Below are 12,853 nucleotides of genomic sequence, written 5' to 3' on the forward strand. Positions count from 1 at the left end.
TACTTGCAACATCAACGACAGTCAACGCGTATTTGCATGTACGTGATGGACGTCTACCGATTTTAGTAGTATCGTGTGGTAAAAATAAAATATCTGCTTGATGAATTTCATTAGGAGTGCTGACATCAAACTGTGCATGCTGAATTCTTTTAGGTGGTGGCAGATAAATTTGCCATATTTCCTGTCGTGCTAACCATTTTGCGGCAACAGAGCGTGTAACATTTGCTGCATCATCAAGTTTCCTAATCTGTGCTCTATCCCTCCAATATCCCTTTGGACTATAATAAATCGATTCCATTATTTTAATAATTGGATGATTAATTACCGGCTCCTAATACTTGTTTGCCTTTCATCGCAGATCTTACCAATCAATTAGCTAATGATTCTCTAAAAGATTGTTTTAAAATGGAATTTAACGAACGAATCAACTTCACGTCTGCAATATGTCGTAGTTGAATATCTGGATTTTTATAAACTACATCATGAACATGACATGCTTGATCAATCGCATTTACTGGTTACTCTCCAGGCCTTGGTTGATCTCGCTCGTCAAGCCGGGTATCAAGTCGGGTTCCAGGACCACACTAATTATATCCAGGAAGATGTTTTCTCCTGGGTATTTAGCCCATGGAGTTCCTGGTAATTTTCCCAATGAAGTAGTGAAATCACCACCGATTTTATTATTAGAAATAAATATTGTTTGTACCACATTTTACACATTTACCTGTAAGTGCAAGCTTTTTATTTTTTGGTATTACTGTTGTTAATCCACTTGTTGGGGTGGATGCTCTACATCGAACACAATATAAATCCATATTATTTATTATATTTATATAACATGGATGTCATTGATTTCTCAGCGACACGAAAACAGGAGCTAGTCAAACATATTTCAGTATTACCGAATTCCATCAGAATGATAATATTAGATCCATCTGAGTCTAGTAAAACGCAGTTATTCCAATTTTTTTATAATGAGATGGCTATTGTTTTAAGAATTCTGAGAATAGCGTCGACGAAAAAAGAGATTTTATACTTTGGAGACATGTTTAATATGTGTTCAAACATATTTATAATTCAATAATTTAAATTACGTAAACACATAAGAAACAGCAGACTTTGGACTTGACTATGCTAGAAAATAAAATTGCCAAACCTGAATATCAAGTCAGTGTTCGAAAGACTTGATCGAAGTGTGCTCTAGTGTTTTAGTCTCTACACCATTTACAGTCTCTAATTTCTCCTCCCGTCTTTCTGCCTTATTCGCTTTCATGTTCTGGACAGTACGCTCTGGAATCTGTAACAGGTTTTCCTCTGTGTCGGTTTCTTCTACCACGGTTTCAAATATGGGTTTAAATGCCATGCTCACTTCAGCACTGGTTTTAAGTGAGCTCCTATTCTTGGATCAATTCCAGTGATACAAGTCTTTGGCAAAGCCAGCCACTTATCGCGTCTAGTTATCGAATCCAAAGCTTTTATAGCTACTTAGCTCTTTTCTGTGTTCGTGTGCGTAACAAGTCACATTTCTCACAATAATAACCTTATCCCAGGAAAGCGGTGATACTTGTAATGGCATCTAAATGTTTATCGTGATGATAGACGTGAAAGGAAGGCAGATACACGATTTAGACCTTGTAAGATTTCAAAAGCCTTTGTTTCCATTAACTTTCGAAACACACGTCGTATTCATGTAAGTAACTACTTTTCCTTGATTTCGTTTGCTAGCAGATTCATTATGAACTATTTATGAATAACATTAAAACACATTATCATGGTCACATCTCCCACATTAAATATGCACGAGACACTCATCCTATTGATACTTCTCTTCCCCTGTGTGAAGAAAAGATTTCCTTCGCTTTATCGACTGTTTATCCTTACCTAGAAGTGTACTTGGATTGTTGAAGTCGAGTTAGTGAGCACACCGCAATGGAATCAATTAACATCAACGGCGTGGAGCACTGCCTGCCAGCCAGTGCGATTATTCCTACTTCAGTACTATGGGCAATTAGAGCCCTAGATAAGGCTAAAGCAGACAGCTGGAGCCTGAGAGCTGGAATTAAAAGATATTGCTGACCCTGGGGATAATGGCGAACGTCATCATTGGCGACTCGGTCTCGAAAGACCATGCGAATAGCGCCCTTGGGGTGTTGTCTGTCTCTGTTGGCATCGTCTGCTGTGGCTGTGCAGGCCTATACGTGAGTGACAGTCCCTACTGCAGTTGGTGCAGACATACTGGGAAGTCTGCGTTACTGTGGTTGCTGCTGCGTTCTTCTTTCTCTTACGTTTCTCTGCCGCCAACTGGCCTCTCCTCGCATCAGCGACTGATATGCCATTGTTTACCATCAGTCTCCAGGTACCTCGGTCCTCGGCCAGCTCTTCCCAGCCATCGGGTGAAATGTTGCATGCCTTCATGTCCCTCTTGCACGCATCTTTGAAACGGAGTGAGGGGCGTCCGACTCTTCTCATGCCAGTGGCCAGCTGTCCATATAAGATGTCCTTTGGCAGCCTTCCATCCTCCATGCGTCGTACGTGACCCAGCCATCGAAGGCGGCGTTTAATTAGCAGGGAGTACATGCTGGGGGACTTGCACGCTGCAGGATCTCGCTGTGTGGAACACGGTTTTGCCAGCTGATTTTCAGGATGCGTTTTAGGCACCGTATATGGAAGGAGTTGAGCCGGCGTTCTTGCCTCATGTAGGTACTCCAGGTCTCACTTCCATATAGAAGGGTGCTGAGAACGCAGGCCTGGTAGACTCGGACCTTGGTGTGCTCTGTCAGCGCGTTGTTTTCCCACACCCTCTTCGTTAATCGAGCCATGATGGTATTTGCCTTTCCAAGCCTTCTGTCCAGCTCCATATCAATCGAGGGAGTGTTGCTGATGGTTGACCCTAGGTAGGTAAAGTTGTTGACTGCTTCCAGGGTGACACCGTTGATTTTGATTGAAGAGGCAATGGTGGTATCTTGCACGCTGACATTTGTTTTTTCCAAGCTGATGGTGAGACCAAACTGCGTGCAGGCAACAGGAAAACGGTCTCCCAGTCTCTGGAGGGCTTCCTCGGTGTGGGCCACAAGAGCTGCGTCATCTGCAAAAAGCATCTCCCTGATGAGCACAGCTCTCACTTTGGTCTTTGAGCGCAGTCGTGACAGGTTGAACAGCCTCCCGTCGGACCTGGTGTGTAGATATGTGCCATCCGTGGACGTGTCGAAGGCGTAGGACAGGAGCAGGGAGAAGAAGATCCCAAAAAGTGTTGGTGCCAGCACGCAGCCCTGCTTCACACCACTGTTAATTGGGAAGGAGGTTGAGGAGGATCCATCATACAGGACTGTTCCCTTCATATCTGCATGGAAAGAGATTATCATGCTGAGGAGTTTTGGGGGGCAACCGATCTTACTCAGAAGTTCAAAAAGGCCCTTCCTGCTGACCAAGTCAAAGGCCTTGGTGAGGTCGATGAACATCATGTAGAGTGGTTGACCTTGCTCTCTGCTCTTCTCTTGGAGTTGTTGTAGGGAGAAGATCATGTCTGTCGTCGACCTGCCTGCTCTGAAGCCGCAACGTGATTCCGGGTACACACGGTCTGCCAGCAACTGCAGCCTGTTAAGTATGATGCGGGCGTACACTTTACCAACAATACTCAAGAGCGAGATCCCTCTGTAATTATTACAGTCACTGCGGTCGCCCTTGTTTTTGTAAAGGGTCACAATTGTGGCATCACGCATGTCTTGGGGGACTACTGCTTCCTCCCAGCAGCGGCAAAGTAGCTCGTGCAGTGGTTTAATCAATGCTGGTTTTCCACATTTGATAGCTTCGGGCGGGATGCTGTCACTATCTGGTGCTTTGTCGTTTGGAAGGCAGTCGATTGCTTTGCTGAGCTCCTCTAAGGTTGGCACTTTGTCGAGCTCTTCCATGGTGGGCAGATTCTTTATGCTGCTGAGGGCTGCATCAGTGACTGACGTTTCTCGGGAGTATGGTTCTGAGTAGTGCTCCACCCATCTGGCCATCTGTTGCCCACGGTCTGTGATCTTCTCTCCCGTCAGAAATTTCAGGGGAGCGACCCCTTTCACTGTAGGGCCTAGAGCCTTCTTGATGCCACTGTACATACCTTAGATGTGTCCGGACTCGGTACTGCGCTGGATCCCTTCACACAGTTGTTGCCAGTACTCGTTCACACACTGTCTAGCAATGCGTTGGGTGTTACTTCGGGCACTTCAGAGAGCAGCAAGCGTCCGTTCATTAGGGCATTTTTTGTAAGCTATGAACGCTTTTCGTTTCTCCTCGATTTGTGGTTCCATCCTTGATAGGTGTGCATTGAACCAGTCCTGGCTGGGTCGTTCCTTCTTGCCAAACGTTGACATAGCTGTACTGTAGATGGCACCCTTCATGGCGTTCCACTTGGCTGTAGCGTCATACTCAGGCAGGTCCTGGAGAGCCTTGTTCAGGGCAGACACATACTCCTCCACCTTGGCGGGGACTGACATCTGCGCAGTGTTTATGCGAGGACGTCCTTTTGGTTTTGAGCGGTGTAGCGTGTGTGGCTGTAGTTGCACTCTGCTGCTCACAAGGGCATGATCGGAGTCACAGTCTGCACTGTGATAGGTTCTGGTGGAGAGGACGCTGTTAAGGGCAGAGCGCCTGGTGATGACCAAGTAGAGTTGGTGCCAGTGATGAGATCTGGGGTGTTTCCATGACACTTTGTGTTGTGGCTTACATTTGAAGAAGGTGTTTGTGATGCACAGGCCATGGTAGGTGCATAGCTCCAGCAGTTTCTGGCCGTTTTCGTTGGTCTTTCTAGTGCCATGATATCCGAGGCAGGTAGGCCATGACTCGTGGTCCGCACCTACTCTGGCATTAAAGTCGCCGAGGAGGAATAGTGGTTCATTTTTGGGGCATCCTTTGATCTGTTCGTCCAGCTGCCCATAGAACTGATCCTTCACGTCTTCTGATGACGTGAGGGTTGGGGCGTAGACACTGATGATGTTGACAGGACCTGAAGCAGTGGTGAGGCGGATGGACAAGAGACGCTCAGTGCCCCCTGTGGGAGGTTCAACCGAGGCCAGGAGATTGTTTTTGATGGCAAAGCCCACTCCGTGCTGACGGGGCTCCTCAGGTTCTCGACCCTTCCAGAAGAAGGTGTAGTTTTCCTCTCTGAGGGAGCCACTAGAGGCGAGCCTGGTTTCCTGGAGGGCAGCTATGCTGATATTTAGTCTGGTGAATTCTCTATCGATGATGGCCGTCTCTCTGGTGTCGTCCACTTCTCTGAGGTCGTCGGAGAAGCCTGTACACATGGTGCGCACATTCCAGCTTGCAAATCGAAGAGCTGGAGTCTTCTTTATTGGTTTCTTGTTTCTTTTGTCTGGTGTGGAATTACCGTCTGCTTGTCATGCTGAACAACACACTGAGCTCCAGACACCCACTGGAGCAGGCAGACGATGGCGGGTCAACACCTTATTGACCGGGGGCTGCCCGGCTTGAGGCGGGCGATAGTTCGCCAGTGGGACACGATGATCCCTCCCACCGTCAAAGCTGACCCGTGGCTCCCCTTCCCTACGCCAATCGGGTGGGACATATAACCCCTAAACTGTCAGCTTCCGTGTTGTTTCCTCACTCAGTAGCGAGACTGGAGTGTCCTCTCCAGGGCGCAAGCCTGGGCGTGGAGTATGGAGATCCTGGGCTGCCCAGACGTCAGGATCCCCCTCTCGTCCTTGCTGGTGGGGTCCAAAGGAATGCTGAGCATGACATTTGGTACCAGTTTGGATGCAGGAGCTGCCGGAAGGAGGCCGTAGTCGACCCACAGCCGCCTTAGGGGCTCCACTCCTGATTTTCTGTCTGGGTTTACTCCCGTAGCCTTTCCTTCTCCCGAAGATATCCACAAGGCAGTGGAGCCATAATCCAATGGATGGGACTTGGTTGGTTTTGAATCAGAGTTTCCTTCTCCTAGATGAACTGCCTGACAAGGCTAACGAGCTTCATCTGCCCGGGTTTGGGGTCAGAGTTTCCCTTCTCTTAGACTGGTTGCCTGCCAAGGCTAATGAGCCCAGTCTGCCCACCCAGTTATACCGCCGGGTACTCGGTCGCGCCACACAGCAGGCTCTGTTAAAACAGGGGGCACCGCGTGAAGGTGCTGCTGTGGACACAATAGTGTAGGAGAGGCCATATGCAAGTAACCTCCTGCCCCGCAGAGCGAGACAGTGGTCCTGCGGCGATCACTACACCTGGGAAGGAGAGGCTATGAGAGACGCTTCACTTTCCTTTGGCAAGCGGGACGTCAGGCCCAGGCCACGCACCCTGGCGAACGTAGACGGAACATAAATAGAAAACGTAAGGAGAGGAGGAAAGCTGTCTTTTTAAAGACTACGAACCACTCTACTGTGTTAACTGAACCTCTACCGGAAAGTCAGCAACCCTTAGAACCGATCAAGGTCACCTCCACTGAAATCCAGATAAAACCAATAGGACGGCAGGTAAACATCAAAAACGTGAAAATACAAACTGTATGCAGTATCCCTATTTCTGACTCAGAGGGAAGCGAACATGAACAAGCTGAAAGGGATAAAGAGACACAGATGAAGTAGCTGAAAAAGAAACAGACGAAACGGAAAACTTGTTGAAAATCGGCATAGAAGTTGCACTAAATAACATTAAAAAAAACGCAGAACTACGTTTGTGCAGTAAAATACGTTGGATGGCGGAAACTCGCAGACAGAAAACAGAGAACTCAACAATGGCTGTTTGGGGTTCGTGTACTTGACCAGTACTACAGCGATACTTTTCACAAAGTATACGCTGATAGAAGTTGAAAATCATCTCACTGCATTACACGGATTATAGGCATTTCCTGAACAGCGACGTAAAGAACCACGCAGTGCAGCAGCGGAAATCGTGGACGAAGAAGACAACCGATGATCATTTGGAATCCGTCCTAAAGCTCTTGTAAGGGCTATTACTAAACAAATGCCTCTTATTTTAAGGGTTTCTACTTTGGCTTAGAAACCCGATTTGAGTGAACTAACACAACAAATTGATCCTTTGATGACCGTTCAAAAATTATCCCATTTTTCAACGACTAATATTGACAGAAATTTATAATAGTCACTCTGATTACATTTAAATTAATTTTTTATTACATTTAAATTAATTTTTTAAAATGTTATGTACGTTTAGTACATTAAATGTGAAGCTTAGGACGGTAGGAAAAATTTAATTTAAGACTTAGATAAAACGTGACTCTAATTATGATTATTGTGGCTGACACAAAATTGGTAATATGGACTCCCGAAAAGTTTCAACTGGGATAATTTAACTCAAAGTAGGGCTTTGGCGTTTAAATACGTTCTTGTGGGATGTGGTTGCCTCATCTCCGGTTCCTTCCCTCCCTTGCACGCTCTGACATGTTACCAATCGAAAAGTGAGACATTCGCGCATTAAAGCGGGACTGTAATGGCTCTATTCCTACAGTCCCGACCAATTGAAAATCTCTACTTCGAGACTTAACTAGTCGCAAAAGCACTAGTATGCGTAAGCGACTATACTTTTTATTGATTGATTTGCGCCATTCTACACGGAATAACCAAAGAAGAAGATGGCAAGCAACCATATGGAAAAGATGTTGAAATTACAGGAAGTGGTGGATACGATAGGCGTGGTAGAAATGCTACTAATGATAATAGAAAACCGTGCCTATAGTCCACACATTTTGAAAATGGAAATAAACAACTTAAAAAAGGCTAAGGAACAATTGAAACAAATGATTAAAAAAGAAAAGGAGTATGAGGATGAAGAGGACATACAGAGGATGAGAGACTGGAATAACAAAATAGAAAAGGAAGAAGAAAACGAAAGGAAGAAAGAAGAAGAGGAGACGGAAAACAAGAGGAGGAATAAAGTGAAAACAAGAAGAAGACAACAGCGATAACAAAACGAAGAAGATGGTGGAGGAAGAGAAGAAACAAGAAGAATATATAATAAGAAACACAAAGGCCCTTTTCAGGGCCACTCATATGCCTCGAAAAGATATTTATTCTCTTTGGCTAAACATTTTTAGTAGATTTTATATTTTAGGTTTGCCTCCAAAAATATTTGTCCTCTTGCCTAATTTTTTTTAGTCGATTATGTAGTTGTTTGTGTGATAGACTGATGTTCATCAATCTATGGATGCATGTTGTATGTGTTATATATGTATGTCTTTACTTTTTTGTTTATCCACCCCGCCTAACGGTCCTAAAGAAATCGTCTCCGTTCCCATGTCCGTATCCAGTCCCAATATTACCCATGTTAAATTCTGATTGTCCGTATATCTTCTCAGTGGGGTCTGAAAATTCTTGTCCGTATATCGTAACAGGGGGTCTTGTAACGCTATTTCCATTTTCCATATGGTCCCCATTCACTACTGATGAGCGTGGGACCCAAAGCAAAAACAAAAACCTGCATTGCGGAGTTGATTTCCTAAGAGCGCGGGGCCCAATGCGGTTGCCTCGTTCTCCTTGCTCTAGGGCCGGGACTGGGAATATAATGTTATACAAGATTAAATAAATATGGAACATAAATGCTCATAATATATAGCATATAGTTATTACACATACAATCTGGTCGTCCAGGTACCTGTGCCTGAGTCTAATAGTGTCACTAGATATTTGTATGCTTCCATAGTGTTGCCAAATTTTGGTAGAACGCTACCCAATCACACGTCAGTGGATAGATACCCGATGTATCCATCTACTCCATGACAGCTTCTCGCGTATAAATCCTGTCCTAATATACTTTCCAAAGGAGCACAATCCAGACTTGATACTTCCTCCATGTTGCCCCATTCAGCTCCAGGTTATCTGTGGCCGACTCGCGGAATCGTTGAAAGACAGACCATATGAAAACTGCCACGCAATTGGAAACGCGGTCTTCAATGTATGAACAAAATACCAAAACGTAAAATACAACATGGCATTCAGTAATTGGATAATCAGACTGGGAAAGTGTGTTGAGGTATATTCAGTGTACTTCGAGGGGATGCACTGACGTACTGTTCACTAGCAAAGAGCTGTATCCTGTGGCGCACTAAGATGCAGAGTTTTATTTTAAGAATCACGCATATATATCACGCAAATAAATCTAAACAAAACGTTAAACATTTTTCTCGATTATTTATCTTTCTATTTTGAACTATGCTAAATACATCTATACAATTTAGCAACCTTTCAGTGGCGTCACTAGGGTTCGTGTCATCCAGTGCGGTAACTCATGAACCTCCTTCCTGCAAAAAATTCTAACATTATATAGACATTCATTTTGGTGTCACACCCTATGATGGTGTCACCAGGTGTCGTCTGCACCCCCACCCCACCCCAAGTGACGCCACTGCAACCTTTGATGGAAGATGCATACATAATAGATCCTGAGATTTAATGTATTTTGAGTTTAGCTAGTTTGCGGACGTACACTTTAGGCCCACGCTCTGTCTAGCAATATGTTCTACAATGCCGTCCAAATATCAATGCGCATACAATATACATTAAGTGACTAGAAATCAAAGTAGCGTTAGATTTGCACGTAGCGCCACCAATGAGAGAATTCCACAAATGCATTCGCCGCGGTTTATAAGAATGGAAGACACTGATATTAGCAGATCCATCATCGTTGTTGAAATATTTGAAGTAAGCCTTGGTCTTGGTACTGTAGGTTTCAACTTCCTGTCCTGGATTGGTCGGCAATGTTATCGTTCTGAAATTTGTAAATAAAAAAGAAGAAAACTCTGATTTGAATAGGGACTTGTATACAAGAAACGTGTTCCTGCAAGAATTGAAAAAATATAATTGCTGAGCTTTTAGCAACTATGTAGTTTCCATACCTGATATTTTAAAACTAGTATACTTTTCTTTTGTTCAGAAAAGTATGTGTTCATAGAACACGAATGCCCCAGCCCAAGAACTGACCTAAACAAAAAAATGACGGGCGGACAAGAGTATTGCTATATACCCAAACACATTCATGGCGTAGCATCAACAAAAATATTTCGCATGACAAATGCAATCGAGGCTTTGTAGTAAATAGAGAAAGCTCTAAGAGTTATCCTTCTTTGACAAACGACGTTCTGACAAAGGAACTTGACTTCAAAAGTAGTATCTTATATGTGCGTGTGTATCTAACATCTTGTAATATCTAGCACTCGCTATAAAGGTTATCGCTGAAAAAATGCAATGGAAAGAGAATAAACAAGAATAATTCATTATTTTAGTCATAAATTGGAATCAGCAGTTCTTCTGTGACCTTTTAATCTTCTTCAAATTATTTTCCTTGCAGTCATATGCATGTTTTCATAACTGTCATTACTTGCTTTTTCTCAATATAATTTTTCAACGTTTCTATCATTATTATTACTATAGTGAAATAAAGGTAAATAATGGTCCACACTCACCCAGTCTTTACAAAATTTCCATATAATTCCATCATATATCCGCTCATCTTCCTGTCTTCATCAGTAAACTGAAATCTTGTGTGTCCCACAAAAGGGAGACCGAATAAATAGAAGATATCACGTCCGTGCTCTACCCCTGTGAACATTAGACACAATTCCTTAAGTTTTCGATCACATCCTTCGCATACAAATAAAAATTAAATAATTCTAAAACAGTGAGATAATTCGATAAGCCTCATCAAACAAACTCTGGTCCAAATCTTCTATTTTGTTAAGGTCCCTAAATTCCGTATGTAGTAATGTTTCTGCACTGAAGGGAGTCTGAGGGACGGCTGTAACGACGGTGAGCCGCCTAATCAAAATTCCAAGGTTTTGGCCGAGTCTAATACTGCAGCTATCCACTACCCCGACCCCCAGTATGGGAGTCCGCAAATAGGGGTAAGGTGTACAAGTCTCCCCCTCTCGATTTCACCCCTAAACATGTTTTGGCTTACATCCGTAAAACGTAATAGCTGGACACCACATTTTTGCCGCCCCCGCCCCAAATTAATTTTGCGGGCGCCCTCCCCCCTCCCATTGGCATACTATTACTCGTTGTCTAACTCATTTCGTATAGTATTTATTTTTATACCATTGTCAAATTAGAAAAGGCAATAACGCAGACAATAATTATAAGAACGAGGCTCGAAAGGTGACATAAAATAAAGACGAGACTAGACGAGAAAGGTGATATCAAATGGAGACGAGACTAGAGGAGAAAGATGATATCAAATGGAGACAAGGCTAGATGAGAAAGCTGATATTAAATAATGACTTGACGTTCTTCTTGTTCAGAAAAATCGTCAAACTTTCAAAATATATAAATCACTCATTTCAACAGGTATTTAGTTACCAAAAATAATTAGCCAGCAACCGCCACCCTCTGTATGGAACAGTAATTAAAAGCCATTCTCTATTAACTAATAACGTCTATCAGATAATGTCGTAACATGTCAGGGTTGAAACTAACAGACAGAATTATGCTATGTTTGTTTGTATCTACTATCACGACGGGTATACTCAGCAACGTAAACCTTACAAATAAACGTTGTTCTTTATATTATTATAATATTCGAAGACAGTTATTATTATTATTATTATTATTATTATATTCGAAGACAGTTCTTTTATTATTACTGTATACGTCGACAGCTAAATCACCTATAGTCACTTGTAGAAGCCATTGTTCTTATTCATCGTGATTTCATCACCGAATTACCTTTATTGTGCGCCACTCTAGCCGACTTCTGAGTGCATACGGCCATGTTAAACCTAACCTTTAGCCGACATCTGAGTGCATACGGCCATGTTAAACCTAACGAGCCGACATCTGAGTACATACAGCCATCCTTTAGCCGACATCTGAGTGAATACAGCCATGTCGAACATAGACTCTGGTCACCTTCTGAGTGCATACAGCCATGTTAAACCTAACCTTTAGCCGATATCTGAGTACATACAGCCATCCTTTAGCCGACATCTGAGTGAATACAGCCATGTCGAACATAGACTCTGGTCACCTTCTGAGTGCATACAGCCATGTTAAACCTAACCTTTAGCCGATATCTGAGTACATACAGCCATCCTTTAGCCGACATCTTAGTGCATACAGCCATGTTAAACCTAACCTTTAGCCGACATCTGAGTGCATACAGCCATGTTAAACCTAACCTTTAGACGACATCTGAGTACATACAGCCATGTCAAACCTAGGCTCTGGTGGCCATCTCAGTGCATACATCCATGTTAAACCTAACCTCTAGCTGACTTCTGAGTGGATAGAGCCATGTTAGACCTAGACTCTGACCGATGTCTGAGTGAATACAGCCATGCTAGACCTAGACTCTGGCCGACTTTTGAGTGCACAAGCCATAATAGACATAGACTTTGGCCGACTTCTGAGTGCATACAGCCATGTTAGACCTAGACTCTGGCCGACTTTTGAGTGCACAAGCCATAATAGACCTAGACTCTGGCCGACTTCTGAGTGCATACAGCCATAAACGTAGCATCTCAGTGCATACATCCATGTCAAACCCAGACTCGAGCCGACTTCTGAGTGCATACAGCCATATTAGACCTAGATTCTAGTCGACTTCTGAGTGCATACAGCCATGTTGAACCTAGACTCTAGCCGACGTCGCAGTACATACAGCCATTTTAAACCAGGATTTTGTTCTGCCGAGGTTACGATGGAGAAGCTTCACATGGAGAGAAATTAGCCATCCAAAAGGAAAGGTTGATGTTTAGGCTATACATGTTTACCATACTTTGCATATTAGACTCAGGTAGCCCATATGAGACCTTTGCAATCGTTTAAACAGGCAGACGTACTACTTTTCCTTGCATGAGTTTTATGCAGTACATAGTGTCTCGAAAGGTGAGAGTAAAATCAAAACAGTGAAATAC

The 12,853-nt window shown here is 43.5% G+C and overlaps 1 protein-coding gene across 1 annotated transcript in view; it reads right to left on the minus strand.

Moving 5' to 3' along the window:
• Positions 1-7,998: 7,998 nt before the first annotated feature.
• The window catches only part of LOC149807935 (neuroligin-4, X-linked-like), a 69,113-nt gene continuing 64,258 nt past the window's right edge, over positions 7,999-12,853 (minus strand). The window contains exons 10-11 of the mRNA XM_089972113.1: positions 10,406-10,541; positions 7,999-9,711 (exon numbers count right to left, since the gene is read on the minus strand). Coding sequence (XP_089828239.1) covers positions 9,450-9,711; positions 10,406-10,541 — 398 coding nt within the window. The 3' untranslated portion in view covers positions 7,999-9,449. The remainder of the gene's footprint in view (positions 9,712-10,405; positions 10,542-12,853) is intronic.

Source organism: Sinohyriopsis cumingii, chromosome 1, assembly GCF_028554795.1.
Source record: "Sinohyriopsis cumingii isolate HCF-2022 chromosome 1, ASM2855479v2, whole genome shotgun sequence".
NCBI classification, from domain to species: Eukaryota; Metazoa; Mollusca; class Bivalvia; order Unionida; family Unionidae; genus Sinohyriopsis; species Sinohyriopsis cumingii.